We start from the raw sequence: 20,111 nt of genomic DNA, 5'->3' as shown, positions 1-20,111 counted from the left end.
TCAGCAGATGAAGGGATGAGACTCCTTTAAAACCATGTCCAGTAAAGCACAGAACTTAAGCCAGGACACTGGTCAGAAAGCCAGAAGCAGCTAGCACTACTCCACCACAGATTTTAACGCATATCACAGAATAAAGTGTAGTTCAGTACATCCTGTTTTTCTTGGCAAAGCCAACTCCCCGTGATAACTTGATACTTGTGCAAAAAAGAAAGGTAAAACTTCTGTCAAATTCCAGAGACAGGTATTAAAAGAACTAAAAGACAGGCAGGGAGTTAGGAAGAAACACAGATGTTCTCCAACTACTCCGTCATTCTTAGTTTCCCTTTCCCCACAATGAATTAAAAACTCATCCCTTTCTTAAACAGCTAGAGCAACTATCTATAAAGAATGGATATTTCTTCTCAAATGCGTTTTCACAGTAATTGATAGAAATAGTTGACTGATGCTTTTATCAAGTTTGTGTTTTTGCTAATTTTTCATTAGAAAAGCCTATCAGTGTAACCGCACAAAGGAGAGGAAAGCACTAATGCTTCTCAAAAAAGAAAGGAAAGGTGAGAGGTGCATTCCATTTTTTAAATGTATTTTAATTAAAGCAAAAACAAAACCATGGTAGCTCAAACAAATGGTTCTCTTAATCTGGCACTCTGTAATGAACCCAAGACTCCAGAGGCAGGAACAAGGAGCATCAGTAATTAACTGATGGAGGGAACTCCAGAGGGAAACCAAACCTCAAAGAACTGTTAATAAGTACTTGAACATGTGAGCTTGTGCTATTTCTGGCCTTTCATAACAACTAATATATTTACAGATGTTTTTATTTATATAGAAGTTGGACATATTTTCAGATTTTACTAAACTCTAGATCTTCAATATCCTATAACATTCCGTTCCCTGAGATTCTGTCCGTTGTTTTAGGCAACTGGAAGAGTTCAAGGTGTTTTAGAAGTAATCAGCAATGTTAATTGCTGGGAGGTAGAGGCATAATTACACTACTCTTCATAAAATATCACAGCTAACCAACAAAGACAAAACCAGCATGTGACTACCATACTTTTTCTAGTTACTGATCACTTATACGTGGAATCAGCCTCTCCCTACTTAATTCTAAGGATTTTCAAAACTTGACTCGCTATAAAAGCATAAATTCTGCAGGCAACTATTCTATTATTTGATTCCAAAGGCTTACCATATGAAAAGGTGTCTGGCAGGGGCACACCATGACCAGCAAGTTCTTGAAACGTCCAGAACTTATTGACACAGTTGAGGATGGCCTGGGGACGATTCATTAACCGACAGCCCATCTTCTCTAGATGGCGAAGGACTGTAATATCACTGTCACTTTGGACCCAAGGTGTTGGTACCCGGACGACCACCACTTGGGGGTAAGCAGTAATAAGCTCCCCGTTCACCCGAAGACCTAAAGAAGGAAAACAAAACCATTCCAGTGGTGAGCACTAAAACAGCTTCTTCTCAGTCATGCAGCTTCATACACTACTTCTAGATTGTATTAAGGCACATAATTTTAGGCCATTTCCCAGGACAAAAAACTTTTTGCTAGATTGAATTGCCAACCTTCCTCTGCATGTTAGCTGTACACTACAATGACAAGAGCAGTAACAATAACTCAGGAAATGCTTGCCTCTCACACATATGTCTTGCCTACATGATACAGTTTCTACCTTTCTCAGGTCCACTTATATTGATTCCTCTGCTTGTGAAATCGTGTTACACCATCACCAAAGTAATTGAGATAAATATGACACTTTAAAAAGCAACATTTTTAGCACATCATTTAAAAATCTGACATATAATAAATAAATACTCAAAATTAATATTATCAGCTAGCAGGGCAGCACTAGTTAACATTAGGGAAGGAACTGTAAGGAAAGTCAGCTCCATCACCAAGACGAGTGCCATCACTTTCTCATGACCTACAGTTTTACAGACAATGTCTCTGAAAAAAAGAAAAAAACATGGAAAGAAAGTTGCAAGCACAGAAATATGACAGGATCAGTTGGGAAGACATCAAGCTTGGTGAAGACAGTCTGACAGCTGAAAATGGGAAAAGACAAGTATTTTATATTCACTTTATTTGCCTTTAAGACCAACTGATCTGAATGTAAAATACACAGTCCACACTGCTGCCAGCAACTTAAAGGTTAAAAATGAGAAAAAAATGAGCTGAGAAATCATAGTTCATCCGCATTTCTGTGCCTATGAAAGGCCTGTTCTAACTATCTAGACTTAGCCCAAAATAATTACCTGATTAGCTCTATTCCAAAGTCATTACTTTTCAAACACAGACATGTACCTACCCAATCTGTAGACAGGCATACTGTCAGGAAGTATATTTTCTTTTTATTTTCATTTTAAAGTACATTTGAAGCAACTCTCTGGGGACAAGGGATTCTATGTGTACTTTCAGCTTTCTTTTTTCAACCAGGCTGTATCTTAGAGCTTGCACCAAAAAATAATGAAATAAACACGATGCTCCCTAAATGGAAGTAGAAATATATTGCCCAGCCATCAGAAAGGCATAGAGCTAAAACAAAGCCATATCCAATAAAAATCTCTTCCCCTCATCCCCAGTTCCCATTGCCAGAATTGTAGAGAGATCAGAAAACAAACAGACGGATACTCTGGATGTTAACCTCATTATCACCAAGCACTGCCGCATTGCAGCTGACATGATCTGTGTGTTTAAATAAGCAGGCTTCAGACACACACACAGTCTTATAGAAGCATCCCAAATAAGATTAAAAACAAAGATTGATGGAAATCTGAGTTGAATGTGAATATCAGGAAATGGACTATCATCTTCTTTAATCAGAAAAAGAGTACAGATTTAAGAAAATACTCTAACTTGTCAGTCAGATTCCATTTATTTCATTTACACATCTAGAAAACATATTAAGGTTTACATTCAGATACACTCACTTTTTTGAACTGTAACTGCATGCATGTTCTGATTCATGTGCAGACTCTGAAGCAACTCATTTTACAAAGTACTCTATTTTCTACAGACTCCCAGAATTGCCACCATACACCTCTGCAGTGAACCAAAACTCCAGTTTCCTAATTCATAAACTCTCAAGAGTCTAATTCACTATTCTTCTTTCCAGCCATATCACATGCTGAAGTTCTCCACATTAGAAACTGGAATTTGAAAAAGAAAACAGTACAAATGTAGGGTTCTTCTGTTAGACTTGACTAAGAGACTGGTGTAAATTCAGACAGGCAACCTCTCCCCTTGAGTGACACTGGAAGTAAAGTGTCATTATCAACAGAACAATCTGAGCTTTTGCTCCCAATTCAAATATTTTCTCTTCTTTGGATAGTCTTCCCTGCAGAACACTTTTTTTCTCCCTCTCTCCTAACAGAAAAGAGTTTACAAACAAGGAGTAGAGCTACTCAATGACATGTACAATTTGAGTCACCACTACTGACATATGCCATAAAAATTAGCAGCAGTTTCCCAGCAACACAGTGCCTCAAACAGAAGCAACTTTATTACAGCAAAAAGGAGTCAGATTCTGCCACTTTGAAGAACAAGCTTGTATACAACATTCCACCTAACACCCAGCAGTTAATTATTGATTATTGATGAGTGGGTTGATAAAACAATGCTTTATTTACTATGATGCACTAAAAACAGTAACACAGAACATATTGATGCACACAAATAATTTCTCTTCTGGAGAAACAACTCATGAATGCAAAGAAGAAGATGAAAATAAAATAAAATAAAATAAAATAATAATAAAATAATAAAATAAGCGCTACAGTGGGGTTAAGAGCTAATCAAATGTTTTTTGAAAACTGAGATAGGGTCTATTTCCTTTACAGTAATGGCACTGTTCCAGTCCCACAACAGTAGCAGTGATTTACACTCATGGTTGCCTGCAGACAATGAACAGATCTCATTAAAAAAAAAAAAAAAAAAAAAAGCAGGAGGCAGAAATTCAGAAATTCAAACCATGTGCAAGTACCTCAAACAATAGCAACTTGGTCCATTTGTTGGCCTCCTCAAATGATGCCCATGACATCGCACACATGGAAAACAGATAACTGTAATATCTTTTGTAGTATCAGTACTGCTCAGAAAAAAATTCTGAAGTTACAAAACATTTGGGTATTCTTTGGCCCTATGAGGTAGAAGACACCTGAGCTGGAATATCACAGTATATTTATCATTATCACTATATCACTACCTCAAAAATACACGTAAATCCTGCATTCAAGCAAGACCTGTTCTTTCACTCAATTTTCTTTGGCATTCCCCCATGAGATGTAAGTCTACAAAATGGAATATGGCAGACCTTTAACATTAAACAGCAAACACCACAGTATTAAGAATAAAGTGCAAAAGAAGTTTTTTGCAGACATTATAATCAAACAGGAATTAACTTAAAATATAAATCTCAGTAATAATCAAATTGATAAAACTATTTTCACTACAGATTACTGTTTTGGAAAACAATCAAAAAAAAAAAAATCTGATTCAACAAGACCACAAGACCATGGCTTACCTAGGATTCAAATTCAGGTCTTCTAGTACAGCACAGCCGTAAGGACCACAGCTTGGTTAACTTTTTTAATGAAATGGTACAATACAAAGTTAAATGCTTAAAAGCACAAGTACTAGGAGAACTGCTCAGGCTGCAGTAAATCTAATCACTGATATCAAAATACTGTTACTGATTCTGTTTTTACACAATTTGAGTAATCAGTATTAATTGATACTCTATAATAGATGAAAATATGAAAGTAGCTGGAAACATCAGAAGTTATGGCCTAAATAAGAAACCCAAAGAGCATAAGCACAAGAGAAAGGAAAAAGAAACTTTTTCAGGGAGAAATACTATATTAGGTAGTACTTTCACGTATGTTAAAAAAGAGCCAGTAAACACGTTTCCATATTCAAACCCATAACACAATAAAGCAGGAAAAAACTGTTTCAGTACGAAGTACATTTTAAGCATGTGGAACACGTTTCTAATATCAGCAGTATACGAATAGAATAGTATACGTCCACTACGCACACAACATTCTGAAATAAAAAATTTGAACTACATTTTCAAAAACACTAAACATATACCAGCTTCTATCACATTCTTAAAAGAAACTAAGAGGGAATAAGAAATTCTCACACCCCCCAAAAAATTTCAGACTTCACCTCAGATATCAGTATGCTATCCTGAAAGTCTCCAGCTCTCTCAACTTCACTATACCAATATATCAGTCCAACCACTTTGGATTTACTAACGCTTCCCAAATGAACAGACTTTGAGTAAGTAGGCTGGTACAAATTCAATTTCTTCAGCTGAGTAAAAGAGACTAGCCTCTCAGCACAAAAAATGTTACTCACAATTCGAGGACATCTCATTCTGCTAACAGTTTTTTTCCCCAACTGATCAGCTTTTGTATCAAGAATCACTGAATTGCTTACAAATCTTGACTCACTCTCGTTCTCAAAGCAATGCATTACTATTTCTGGTTCATTCACTCTTCCAGTATCCGTCAGGCACAAGGTGCTGCATAACGTGTGTTAAAGTTCTAAAGTGTTTAATAACTACATACAGCTTACTTGAAGATAATTAAATCCCAATTGCCATATAAAAGCTCTAAAGGAAAATACGTCAAACTTTATTACTAGTAGTAGTTTACTGGCAAAAACAAAATACATCTAAAATAAACCTCTACAAATGAAACTACATTTCTACAATTTTTAAAACATCACACACTTTGAACATAAATACTGCCACGGAAGTATTTAGGAATAATTAACAAAAGCAGAATACATTTAAAAAAATGCAACTGTATAAATCAAAAGTCTGCTTTAATACATTGACAAGTCTATCTTATAAAATGATTGTAAGTAAGTGTCCGCAAATCAGGTGATACTTCATAGTATAGCACTTCAAATGCAATATTATTTAAACAAGACTGTAAACTGCAGAGCACTGTTACAGCTACAAACAGAAAATGGGCACCTCAATTGAATCAGTTCTACTTCATGTCCCTTCCTTGACTCAGAGTATCTCTTAATTTCCCAAGAAAGAATACAGAACCATTCTTACAAATGCTTGTGCTAATGAAGATAGTGAAAAACTTGGGGAGACGGATGACACTCAAAACAATTATAGCCATTCTGGATAAGGCATTCTTTTCCAAACAATGGAAAACAGTCTAGCCACCTGTATGTATAGCTCATTAATATTAACTAGGCTTGATGGCTATATCTGTTTTTCTGAGCTACATTTCTATTCACAATACACTGCTTATAATCCCAAATCACAAGCACTTCAGAGTCATGCATAAATGTGAAATGATTGGACCCAAACATAAAACTGAAAAATATTTTATAAACATAGATTCATTCTAGGCCACCATCTTGCTTTGAATTTTTTTTATAGTGGGAATATATACACAGAAGCTATACTAAAATCATGGTAAAGCACAAGCTACAGTTTTATATGTACATAAACAGTCACACAATTTAAAAAATTTCACCAACAAAGATAATATTTTCAGAAACTACTCAAAAAACATTTAAACAAGGCAAAAAGAATCTTCACGGTATGTCAGACGTACTCCCACATAGGCAAGTTTTAGTGGTATAACTGTCAAGATGCATTTTTTAATGGAGTGTTGTAAGGAAAATTAAAAAAAAAAAAAAAAAAAAAGAGGAATCAAAAGATTAAATTATGAAACAAAGAACAAAACAGTGTAAGAAAATACATGATTTTAAACACCTTGAAAAGTTAATTTTTGCTTTTCCAAGTGAGGTGGGGTTTTTTGTTCGGTTGCTTATTTGAAGTTCTCATCTGCTTTTGTGATTTGTTCCTGAGCAAAGTTTGAAGAATTTAAAATACTTTCCATAGGAAAAAAAAGAAAAAAAATACACAGTGAGATAAATTTGAATATACTGAAATTAAAAATTGATCAGAGTTTAGAAGTATGTTGATTATACTGAAGACAATACCCTCACAGTTATTAAGTGTGAGAGCAAGGGAGATGTTTTTTATTTTAATATTGCAAAAAGGTACTCCAATTTTTATACAAGTATGCGTACGTATACATGCAAAAACAAACAAAAAAACTTGGGTCTTATGATCAGTTTAGCTTATCTGATTTAAGTCAGAGCTAACATACACATGGACAACTACCACATCCTACAGCATCTCTCTGTCCTGGTGCTGATGATCAATAGGCAATGAATTTTATGGAGGAAAAACATATTTTCAGCTTATATAGCTTCAGAGTTGCTAGTATCAACACAGGAAGTTAGAATTGTAACTTTGGGAGGAGGTTTTAAAAGACAGCGGAGTCAATAAACTTAACCTGAAACCAAAAGATGAAATCTCACTAATCTATTCTGACTATATACTCTCCTTTGTTCTGTATTTCTGGCGCTTGTCTGTCACAAAATTAGGTTGGCTAGCTAAATTCGCAGAGCACCATTTATGACTTTTGTTGTCTCAGTTAGCTACCTGAGACGTCAATGGGGTTAAATCTTCATGAATCATCACACTTGGACATAAACACTGTTAAACCAGCAAAAATCAGCTCTGTCACTGAAAGAAATAGCTCTGCTCTTTTGCTGTTGCATCTGCTGGTTCCAAATCTCACAGGGTTTCTCTATATTACTTGCAACAGTAGTTTTATACCTACACAACAACTTGAATTCAAAGGAAAAAGAAGGCAGTGCAGAGGCAGAAAATAAATAGTTAAAAATAGCTTTTTTTTTTTTTTTTTTTTCTCCCGCTGTTTCCTTTAGTGGCAGTGTCATCTTACAGTTTTCTGCACCTTAAAATATTTCAGATTACTTCTGAAGTAGATCAGAATTTTAGGCATTATTACTTGGATTAGCAAAAAAGGTTCATTAGTTGGATTACTAATGAACTGCTACAGCTATTGCTACTGCCAAGCTTGTTGGCAGCATTCTTAAAGTAACTTTAGCTCTCTTGAATGAATCTCACTGAAACAAAACAATGTAGATTAACCTAAGAAGGAAGGAAAAAAAAACAAAAACAATCATCAAAAACATTTAGTATATTTTGATACATATTTAACTAATAGTTTCTTCTATGAAAGAAAAGGTTATTTTGCTATTTGCATCCTTTGAATTTCCATAATAAATTTCCAAAATAAATAGGAGGCATTACTTCTGAATCAAGCTACGTAGTAATTGAATCAGAAATGTGTTGACATACCTCTCATGTCCATTATTGACACGCAATACAGACCTTACGGGAAAAACCCTAAACATGCACTGAAAACTGAACTAGTTCAAAATGCCAAAGACATTTTAAAATATCATCAAAGCCATTATAAAACTGGTACTTAGGATAAATAATTTGTATACAATTTTTAAAAACTTAGAAATTTATTGTTAATCAATGAATACTCTTGAAAACACTGATTAGTTCTCCCAAATAAAGCAACATTATAATATTAATACGTCAAAGCATCACGATGCAGGTGTAAGAAAAAAGCAGGGAAGAGAAAGAAAGGGAATGTAATCTACCTAGAAAACTGAGATATGATAGGAATAGACCATCAACAGCTCAGTAACTAATGCATAGCATGAGATAGAGCAAGATAGAATTAGAATTTAGAATATTTCAGTCAGACCTACTAAATTCAGACCTTCTAAGACTAGATAGTCCAGCTGCCTGAACACATGAGGGCTTAACAAAAGTTAAAGCATTTTATTAAGGGTATTATCCAAATGTGTCTTTGACCACTGACATGCACAGGGTATCAACCACCTCACTAGGAAGTTCAGTGTTTATCATCCACTCATCTGATTTTTCCTCGTACCCAGTCTGACAGGAGCATAGCCAAGAATCATCTCCTGTTTCCCCTCCTCAGAGGGAGAAGAGACTTCACTGCAGAGAGCAGTGAGGTTGCCACTAAGCCTCCTTTTCTCCCAACCGAGCACTCTTCAGCCTTTTCTCACACGACATGGCTTCCAAATCTGTTACCAGCTTGGTTGCCCTCTGGAAGCTCTCAAGAACTTTAACATCTTTTTTATAATCTGAAGCCCAGAACTGCACACAACACTCCATATGAAACTGCATCATGTAGCAGGAGAATTGCCACCAGCTGTGCTGTGTATAATGCACTCAAAAACGCAGTTTGCTCCCTGGCTGCCAGGGTACACTCCTGACTCATGCTGAGTCTGCAGGCACTAACACCCCTAGATCTCTCTTTGCAGGGGTGCTCTCCAGTCACTTGCCTCCCAGGCTGTCTCCAGCATTACTCCACCACAGGTGCTGCACGGGCCATTTACCCTTATTGAACTTCATTCCCTTGCCAATTGCCCAATGCTCCAGTGTATGCAGATGAATAACAGACTCAGTCCTTAAGCTCTAGATCTGGACAAGCAGCCTTTGCCAGCAGCTGACATTCCTCTCTTTGGTGCCTGTGCTCATTGTCTGAGATGAGGTAGGCATTGCCACTGCCATGACACTCAAGAATGCTTATTTGAGATCTGAACAAAGAACTGTCCTCTCCCCCTCTTTCTCTTTTCCCTCAAAATCTTGGGCATGTGTGACTACTGCTTTTCTGATCTGCTTTAGCTGACAAAACAGCAGGGACCTAATCTAGCTACTAATTTAGAGAAGCTCAGTAGCAGTCAGAACATACAGCTAACAAAACAAGAGAAGCATGTTCTCCCTCTTGATAGCAGCATCTGAACTGTCGTTATAAATGTGAGCTCTAAGACATAGTTTCTTGAAAGGGCTAAAAATAACAGCCTCCCTGTCGTGAACATAAGGTATTCCTTCACATATCTCCTTACTGCTTGCACTCACAGGCATCTTTGGTACTCAAATGGCTGCACCATAGGCCACCTCAAAAAAGCCTGAATGACAGAAAAATGACTTGGTGAGAGGGAAACTTACTGAGCTACACTAACATGTGATTAGAAGGTAAGCAGAAGTGCCTGCACAACTGAGAAATAATGGCATAACTGGGAACAGGGGTGAGAAATAGAGCAACGGCAATCTCCCAATGTTTCAGATGCCTGGAGCTATGAGTTTAGTAAGCCTGCCTAATAGAACTGCTGCCTAAAACCGCTGCTCAGCATACACCATATCTCAGAAGCAAAAAGAGCATTTTGCTTATAAAACAGACATGATCTCTTAGTTTCTATATCACTATAGATAAGTATTCTTGTATCTCTTGTCAAGATTTTCACACAATGTTCTCCACTAAGACATCTCAGTACATTTCTTAGGTCAAGTATGCTCTTAAGGCTTTAAAAGTACGAAGCACTCTCAACTGACAGAAATCCTGTGGCAGATATCTATCTTTTTTTTTTTTATCATCTATCTAGAACTCATCAACATCAAGAGCCTTAGAAATAAATAGCAGATGAAGAATTAAGAGCACACACCCTCAAAAATTGGTAATCACAAAGGTCTTTCCAAAACCAGACATATAAAATCCAGAGGAAAAATTCAAGCAAGCCATCATGGCACATACATCTCCTTGCACCTGAGATGAATCTAAGATTTTCCCTGTAATACCCAAAATTTAAGCATCTCATCTCTCTCTGCTACCAAAAACCATCCTCTTTTATCTCAGCAATTCAACCTTTTATTATTAAAAACAAATCACTCAGTGGAGAAGCATCCCAAAGGAGTCTTCCATTTCTAACAGAGACATGTATCCTTCATATCTGTCTCCCACATCAAGTAAGACATCTAGAAGTTCTTACACTGTCAGAAATTTTTAATAAATAATATTCAACTATCTATCTTTCCAAGTGTTCCTAAATGTGTTTTTTGAGACTGAATTTTGGGGAACACGAAAGTTCCCTAAGAATATTCTTTTGACCTGTAATTCCAGTCAGGTCCATTTAAAGACGGAACCATCTAAACAAAATCACATTAGCTTTATGAGTCATTTGTTTCGGAGACAAACGTGATCATCTTAAGAGCAGTAACTGAATAATGATACTTTCCTCAAAGGCTGGGTTAAAATTGACTTTCAAAGCTTGCAGTGATAACATCAGCTCTCATCTCTGCTGATATTTTGTATCTTAATGTTTAGGGTTTTTGTGTGTATGGCAGAGAAATATTTAATTTACATATGCTATATGACAGTTTGGGGTCTCTTCATAAGAGAAGTACAACATAAATATATAAATAAATATATAAGTAAATAAATACTAAATAAATAAATGGAATTGTCGTAAACACAAAGATATAACCCAAAATTTCCTAGTTTTGACAGACTTTTTTTTTTTTTAATAAAAAAATACAGAGAAAGCAAAACTGGAGTTGGAAGAACTCAATTTTCCTAAGACCTCTACAAGCTTACTGGGGTTCTTTCCTCTTCCCAGGATCACAGGGTTAAAATGACACTGCAGTAACTGCACACAAAGTTTGTGACAGTACTGTAATGAAAATACAATCATAGAATAGTTGGTATTGGAAGGGACTTCAGTCATTAAATTTCAACCCTTCTGCCATGGACAGAGTTGCTACCCACCAGATCATGCCTTGGTTTCTCACATGTTGTGGATGAAGAAGCTTCCACTTAGTACCAAGAATGTGTTAACTAATTAAGACATCTGCTTAGTATGCTTCCTAATTAAGACATCCATACAATCTGTAACTACCTGAAAGTGTTCCTCAGTGTTACACAGATAAACAGTCCTTCCAACCAAACCAGACAAGTAAAGAAAAGCAGGCAATGGTAGTATTGAACTGAAAGGCAACAGAAGGGATATCCCTAACTGTCAGCTTATTTTGACCTTTGAAATCAACACATTTAAGAGATCTTAGTAATCTTAGTAATCTTTGGACTGTAAATGTAGTGCTAAGTCTATCAATCCCTATAAATTCATAAATGCCTTTACCTATTTTTTCTTTGAACTACAAGCTCAAAAGGTCTTTGTCTTGCTTGGAAATTAGCATCTACCTAACTTAAAGAGACAAAGAGGACTGAAGAGCTGTTGATCTGACCACAAAAAAGTGACAAGAAACCAAAGCTTTTTACAAGTATTTAGTATTACAAGGCTCAAGTCAATATCGCACAGATCCCTCTAAGAAACACTTTTAAATATTTGATTACAATTTTCCTCTGCTTTACAGGAACACAATCAGAAAAATCTCAACTCCAAATACCACCTTTAATTCATTCTCAGAAATAGAACTGTCATTTACATTCACTTCTAAACTCTGCCTCTAATTATTTAAAAAGATCAAAAATTCTGAAAAGTTAAATAGTTGATTGTGCATTACACGCCTTGGGCTCAAGCAAAAATAGAGGAGAAATGAACACCTTTTTAGAAATCACCATGAGAAAAGGCTGCTGGACAGTCCGGTAATACTGTAGTTGAAAGACAGAGAAGTCACTCTAAACTGCTGCTGTAGCAAGTACGATTCTCCAGTCCTATGTAATCCATGCAAATCATTCACTAGCACTCGCTGCACCCACTGGTGAGCAGGCAAATATCCTATATCAGCAACAAAACTATTCTGTTCCTTCATTCAATTTGATTTCTACAGGTACTGCATAATGAGCTCACTATAGGAAGTGATTGATACAAACATCAATGCAACAAACAAGCTTGGATCATAGAAACAACAGCAATCATCTGAACAGCTTAAAATGTTACCATACTGCCATTCTGAGACTGTAGAATTGTCTGCAGCATGGTTTTTTGTTCTAGCTGCATTTATAGCTCCGTGATCATTATCCCTCCTTCCATTCCCCTCTTTGTAAAAAGAAGTTTAGCAGACAGATTTCTCTTTCCAATTGTTTCCTTGTTCTCCTGTCCTAAATTAACAGTACAATTCCTGATGACTCCCACAGCGTAAGAAAAAATTGGCAGCAAAATTGCTACTAAGGCCCAGATGCCAGCCTCATTCAAGCACAACAAACAAGCAAAAGCACTGAAACACATAGATAACACATTAGATATATAGTATAACTATATGCTGGGTGAGATATACGAGAACACAGGTACTGTACTCTTTCACCTTGTCCACAAGGGGAAAGGCTTGAGCAGGAGAAACATCCTCTTGAGCAAACCCACCTGGTTTCACAACTGCTGCCATACAAAATGCTATGGCATTTATCATCCCAAGATCCTTTCTGAAGAATGGAGACTGCTGAAGAGAGAAAATCTGACAAAGCAGAGCTAGACTATCTTTGCCAACAGATTCTATGACGATAATGAGGAGGGACTTAAACCAGCGTCACAGTGCAACAGTGACCAGTTTAAAGAAAACCGGTCACAGAGCTGTGAAAAAGTATACCCAAGAGCATGATACCCAGGAGCACACTTTCCCTGTAAAAGCAATGCAAGCAGAAGATCATCTTAGGCACTGGTTCATGCATTTGTTCAGTGTGGGCAAAAAATGGAGGAAGACCACATGCAGAGGAAAAAGTACAATCTCACTGGGAAGCACAGAAATATGATTGAATACTTTGCACATCTGGAGTGCTAAAGTGAATGGATAAACACTCTTGCAGAAAGAAAGGATGTGAAAGTGAGGAGGAAGGTGCGTACTCCGCACAAAGAAGCATATCACGTACACACAGCTTTGCTCTGCATTACAGAACAGATGCAACCTGCAAACACACTTGTGGCTACATACATACTACACCACTTCTTTCTTCTGTGAGGATGGTCAAAGATTGGAGCAGACTACCAGAGAGCCTATGGTGACTTCATTTCTGGAGATTTTCAAAAGCTGTCTGGATATCCCTGAAGAGTCTAATCAAATGTCAAAGCTGGATTTAACTTTCAAATTGATCTTTGTTTGTGCAACAGGTTGGAACAAATTTTTCAGTTAAAATCTGTATTATTCTATGATATTCTGCGGCATTCTCCCATGATTGGCCTGGGCTTTTAGGTGGCTGAAAGAATAAGGCATACAATTCACAATGCACTCACCCACAGTTCAACTGTAGGTACAATAGGAAATGTCCTTTCTTCCAATCCTATCTATCTATGAAGTTCTCCAAACTGAAAGTGCCTCCCTTTACAGGCATGACATTAGGGGATAAAACACATAGCCCGATTTCCCAACCACAGTGAAATTTAGAAAGGAATTTAAGAAATTCAGTCATAGGTACAGGTAAACTCTGCCTGGAATTCAAAAGGGAAGAGAAAAAAAGTGAAACTTTTATTGTTAAGCTATAAAGGATTAGGAAAAAAAAAAAAAAAAAGCATGTAATCTCACCATTATTCCTTCTTCCTGGCATAAACAGCCATCCAACAATATTCTCCAAAGAAACATGCAAATAAATACAAGACGCTGTCACTGGCACAAATATTAGTCTTTTAGGTCCTGAGTTGAGTTTGAGTCTGGTTTTGTGGAGAAAGAGCTACTTCAACTTTTTAATGAATTTTTAAGCTATAACTACCTCTGTCTCACTAGGAATAAGCAGACACAACAATAGACAATCCATACAAATGATATTTAAAATTTTAATCCCAGTATAGATTATATCTACAAATAACATCTGTGTCAGGGAAACAACACTCAGCAACACAAGCAGGAGAACATGATATGGAGTCTTCTGCTATTAACAAAAACTTTCTTTGCTGAGAAGGAAAAGGCATGGTATAGGAATGAAATGAACTCCTCAGCAACATTAAGCATAGCACAATCTGATTTGGATGGCTGTACTTCCTATAAGTGATCTGAAAGACACACGTTTGGTGCAGGAAATCCTGGAATTTCTGGAAAAATAAAGTTCAAGACCATAAAAAGTGACTGCATCTAACTTGTCAGCCTTAGTTACACTAGTGATCTCTTTCTGCTTTATATTAAAAAAAAAAAAAAAAAAAAAAAACAGTTCCACTCAAAGCATGGCTTCCTGACTTGCCATAGAAATAAGAAGTAGTTCATCCTGCGGATTTGTCTTATCTGTTCCTCATCCAGGAACAGACTGTCCAATACAGGTGTCCCAAAGTAATGCACACATGAACACACACATCACTCTCGAAGTAATGTCTCCTGTTTATTTCCAAGGAACCACAGCAGATGTAAACAGCAGAATAACACTATCTCATAGATCAAATTCTCAGCTTCAAAATACTGTTTTTCAACATAGTCACTACCAGTATCTATGCATTTTCCTCAGCCGTGAACAAGAGCCTGCGTGCAACACTCAAAAATATGTACTAGTGGAGGTGACCCACTGTTTCACAGCTGCCACAGTGGCATCACTGTTATTAAAATGTTGGTGATGCAGTCCATCCTTCATCAGCCCAAACAGGTGGAAGTCAGAAGGCACTAAATCTGGACTATGTAGCGCAGTCCAGCCAAGATTCACAATGTGTCTACAGTCTTCAAATTTGTATGGGCGCTGGAGCTCTCATGTTTTCTTCTCTGGACCGACTTTGGAAGTTGGAGTCTTCAGCTTAGTCAGCACCGTGATGTCGAGGTCACAGTTGACAGTCTGTCCAGGTTCCAGGAAGTCTGGAAAGATCACCTCTTTCTCATCCCAAAAGACAGAGCACATCATAGTACATCTTGAACTTCTTTGTTCAATGAGGAATTCACATGTCACCACTCCATGGGCTGCAATTTTGATTCCAGCTCATAGTGGTGGCCAGACATCTCATCACCAGTAATGGTGTGATCTAGAAAACAGTCACCTTTAGCCTATTGGTTCAATAGGTCCTGACAAACTTGCATATGGTGTTTTTTTCTTTTCCTACATGAGCATCTGGGGGACCCACTTGGCACAAACTGCAATATTCCAATGTTGCCACCACTGTTTCCAATGCACTGAAGCTCATGTTCAGCTCTGTACAAGTTCTCTGGTCATAATATTTTGATTCACATGAATGAGCAGATCAAGATGCTCTTCATTTTGTGGTGTGGCAGCTGAGCATGCCAGCCTGCGCATGCTTTTATATATATGTGTATATATATATATGTGTGTGTGTATGTGTGTGTGTGTGTATGTGTGTGTGTGTGTGTGTGTGTGTGTGTGTGTGTGTGTATGTGTGTGTGTGTGTATGTGTGTGTGTGTGTATGTGTGTGTGTGTGTATGTGTGTGTGTGTGTATGTGTGTGTGTGTGTATGTGTGTGTATATATATATACACATACAAAATTTATATATATATATAAAAATATACAAAAACCACAAACACATGCACTTAGCCGAGGATGCTCTTTACAATGAAATATAGACTGCATGGCACTTCATAAAACGTGAAATACTTGAGAGCACTGAAATCTATTCTATTGAAAGAACTAAAAAAGAAAAAAAAAGACAAAAAAAAAAAGAAAAATTACTCTTGTAATGGAATAATGATAGAAACTTAGAATCATTTGAGTTGGAAGGGACCCTTAAGGGTCATCTAGGCCAACTTCCCTACAACAAACAAGATCATCTACAGCTAGATCAGGTTGCTCAGAGTCCTGTCCAGCTTGATCTTGAATGCCTCCAAGGACAGGGCATCCACCACACCTCTGAGCAACCTGTTCCAGTGTATCAATACCCTTCTCATGAAGAACTTTCCTTACATCCAAACTAATTCTCTTGTTTTAGTTTGAAACCATTTTTCTTTGTCCTGTCACAACAGATTGTGATAAAGAGTCTGTTTCCCTCTTTTCTTATAGCTCTCCTTTAGGTACTCAAAGGCTGTTATCAGGTCACCTCAGAGCCTTCTCTTTTCCAGGCTGAACAGCCCCGGTTCTCTCAGCCTGTCCTCACAGGAGAGATGTTTCATTCCTTGGACATTTTTGTGGCCCTCCTCTGGTTACAAACCAATTTTTCAAGTCTGCAGCGGAAGTAATGGTTGCTGTTGTTCGTAGCAGGAAACAGGCCAACTCTGCAGTGCTCAACAAGGCACCTTACCAAGGCCACTTGCCTCTGCTGCATCACTCCCAGAGCAATTTGCTGCACAGTGCAGGAAACGCTCCTACAGTAAGGTGCACTTCTGGACTACCAAGTGCCAAGGGACTGCTGAAACAGACAGAAGGAAGAAGAGGTGATTATGTTCCCTACTGTGTGATAGAAGACAACTTCAAAGTGACTTAAAGATGATTCATAAATATTAAGACTCTCGATACCTTAATATAAGAACTATTTTGTAGATATGAATGCCATTATCATTAGTCTAGCTGACTGAATGCTACTCTCACTGTTACACCGAAAACTCAGGTACTTATTAACTTTTCCCTTCTTTTCTCAGCCTTCTATTACGTATATACTTTGCAGAAATCTTTCAAATATCCTTATTTCTCCATGCTTGTTTTTCCAATGCTATTTAATCCAGCATGGGAAAAAAAAAAATCAAAAACTACAGTTGTTTGTTACTAGTTTAGACCAAATTAGAAATGAAAGATAGATGGCATTAAATGAAAAACAGATTATGCAATATTAAATACTTTAGCTACATGGTTGACTAATGTTGCAGATTTCAGGTCCACATAGGAAATCCAAATACCTGAATAACCACAACAGTAACTTTTACATGGTTAAAATAATGTGCCTTCTAAATATTGTTTAAGCACGTATCTTGATCACTTGCTTTTATATTCCCCAAAGAAACGTCACAAAGTTATTGAGAAAAGTTCACACTTTGTTTTATGGTGTAGGACTCTTCAACTAAGCCCAGTATCTTTCCTAGTTAGAAGCTCACAGAAGCAACTTTCCTTTCAACTATTTTCCTTCACAGCACAATATCAAAGAAACATGGTGATTCTAAACAACTACAACAAAGGAACTGTTGTTATTTCAGTTGTCTTACTAGTTTAGCTATATTCAGGTAGCAAAGAATTTTAGTGAAGATGTTTTATACATTTTTATGAAGGAAAAATGTTACTTAGGCAGTCCTTCATCAAACATCAGTTCTTAAAAATTTGCTTCTCTTCAGATAAGGTATGTCTGTGGAGAACATTTCAGCCAAGTCCCATGAGTGACAAGAGAAAGAGCATTCTACTCAGGAAGAGTAGACAACCACTGAATCAATTTTGTCTCTTTCCCAGTAACATCCATGCTTATTCTCTATAGGTTTCCTCCACTCCAATTCACTCATAGAATCATAGAATCACCAAGGTTGCAAGAGACCTCCAAGATCATCTGATTCAAACATCCACCTATGACAAGTATTTCCCACTAAACTACGTCCCTCAGTACATCTAAACATTTCTTGAGCATCTCCAGGGATGGGGACTCCACCATCTCCCTGGACACTGGTATTCCAGTGCTTTACCACTCTTTTGGAGAATAAATTTTTCCTAATATGCAACCTGAACCTCTCCTGGCGCAACCGGAGCCCATTCCCTCTAGTCCTACCGCTAGTTATGCAGGAGAAGAGGCCGATCATCTTCATCCATTGAGGCCACCTCACCACAACCTCCATTCAGGTAGTTACGGAGAGCGATAAGGTCTCCCCCTGAGCCTCTTCTTCTCCAGACTGAACAATCCCAGTTCTCTCAGCCACTCCTCGTAAGACTTGCTCTCCAGACCCCTAACCAGTTTTGTTGCGCTTCTCTGGACACACACCATGGCCTTGGTGTCTTTCTTGAAGTGACAGGCCCCAAACTGAATGTAGTACTCAAGATGCAGCCTCCTCAGAGCTGAGCACAGGGGGATGATCACTTCCCTGCTCCCACTAGCAACACTATTTTTGATATCATCACCTCAGCCCAGTGATCCAGAGTGTCCACATCCCTCCAGATGACCTTCCTACTCCCAGGCAGATCAACTCTTCCTCCCAGTTTATTGTCATCTGCAAAATTACTGAGGGTACAGGTCAATAAGAGTACATCAATAAGAGTATAAAACAGGAAGGCCCAAATATTGGCCCCTGGTGAACACCATTTGTGACTGGTTGCCAGCTGGATTTAACACATTCACCACACACTACTGTTCACAAGCTTTGGCCCTTCTAGATCTGAATTCCCCAAGCCTGTGGATACTACTATGCTAGCAAACAAATATAAATTTTAAAATTACACATTTTTACAGGACTTAAGATGTGCGTCTGAAGATGTCACACTAAATTTGATAAGTTGCCTACTACTTATTTCAAATTAATACAGAAACTGCTAAACTAGACTAGACTACAAGCAATCTAATTTAATAACCTAGTGTTTTCCTTGCAGCAGTAAACAGCAAATGCTTCAAAGGAACACACCAAAAACAAAACAAAATTAAATTGATACCATCAAATATCCTGCCCATAAGAGAATTTGTGTTTTAAAGCATGCTTTGAATGTTTAATTATATTCACCTAAATATGAGTCATTGCCTAAAAGAAGAGACTCGTTCTCTGCTCTGAACATTAGAGGTAGCAATTCCATTACTACAAAATGCACAAAGCCATTCCAGCAGAAACTTGTTAATCAGTTGAGCAGAGTTGATAGTGTTTGACTGCACTAGTCCATTCAACTTCCACAAATGCCAGATCCTAAAAAAGAGTAGAGTATTAGGTCAACCTTTTTTTGTGTTAGACAAATTTACATAAGGCATAAAAGGAAGCCCAAAGACAAGCAGCACCACCAAGGCTGAAAGAAACTGCTCCATTCAACAGTACAATTATTACACAAGCTTAGAATTTAGTTCTTAGGAGACTCAGGCTATGTATTATATTCTGAGCCAGTCTAAATCAAATCAGCTGCAATACCACCCTCCTTTTCTGCCCATTCATCTACTTTTGCCCCCTTCCTGCGCAACAGTGCTGTGTATTCGAGTCGGTAACCATTTCAGCAGGTTCAGCCCACCAAATAAAAACATTCATTGTTTTATGCAGCTGGAATTTTCTGCTGAGTTCTTGCCTTACAGATATGGAAAGAAAGTAAGACTGCACAGCTTGAGTAAACTGGCAAGAAGAAGCACTTACTAAGATGGCTTTTGAAAATGTCTATGGCTTTTGTCTTATTTAACTTAAGCTCATTTACACTACCGTTTTGGTAACAGTTAAGTGTTTCCTCCTGAACACAAAGGAGAAACTAATTCTACACTTCTTAACTTGCATTTACAATCATTTCTGGATTCCTGCAGTACTGAGGTGCCTAACATGCAGATCTGAAGCTGCATAAAGATCTCCAGAAGACTCAGAAGGACCCTGGTTTTAAAGGTTCATCATGTATCCAGTAGAAGTTGAACAGGGAGG

The 20,111-nt window shown here is 37.5% G+C and overlaps 1 protein-coding gene across 8 annotated transcripts in view; it reads right to left on the bottom strand.

Moving 5' to 3' along the window:
• The window catches only part of RIMKLB (ribosomal modification protein rimK like family member B), a 42,687-nt gene that overhangs the window by 8,697 nt on the left and 13,879 nt on the right, over positions 1-20,111 (bottom strand). For 6 of the 8 annotated variants that reach the window (XM_085234708.1, XM_085234728.1, XM_085234717.1 and 3 more), the window contains one exon: positions 1,187-1,417. In XM_085234708.1, the coding sequence (XP_085090834.1) occupies positions 1,187-1,417 (231 nt within the window). Of the gene's footprint in view, positions 1-1,186; positions 1,418-2,315; positions 2,902-2,937; positions 8,927-20,111 lie in introns of those variants that run through there. The other 2 variants (XM_085234754.1, XM_085234758.1) reach the window with 2 other exon arrangements.

The sequence above is a fragment of the Meleagris gallopavo genome, chromosome 1 (assembly GCF_905368555.1).
Source record: "Meleagris gallopavo chromosome 1, MGAL_WU_HG_1.1, whole genome shotgun sequence".
Lineage (NCBI taxonomy): Eukaryota > Metazoa > Chordata > Aves > Galliformes > Phasianidae > Meleagris > Meleagris gallopavo.
Note: the sequence above shows the minus strand (reverse complement) of the source record. Positions and strands in the feature narration are given on the sequence as shown.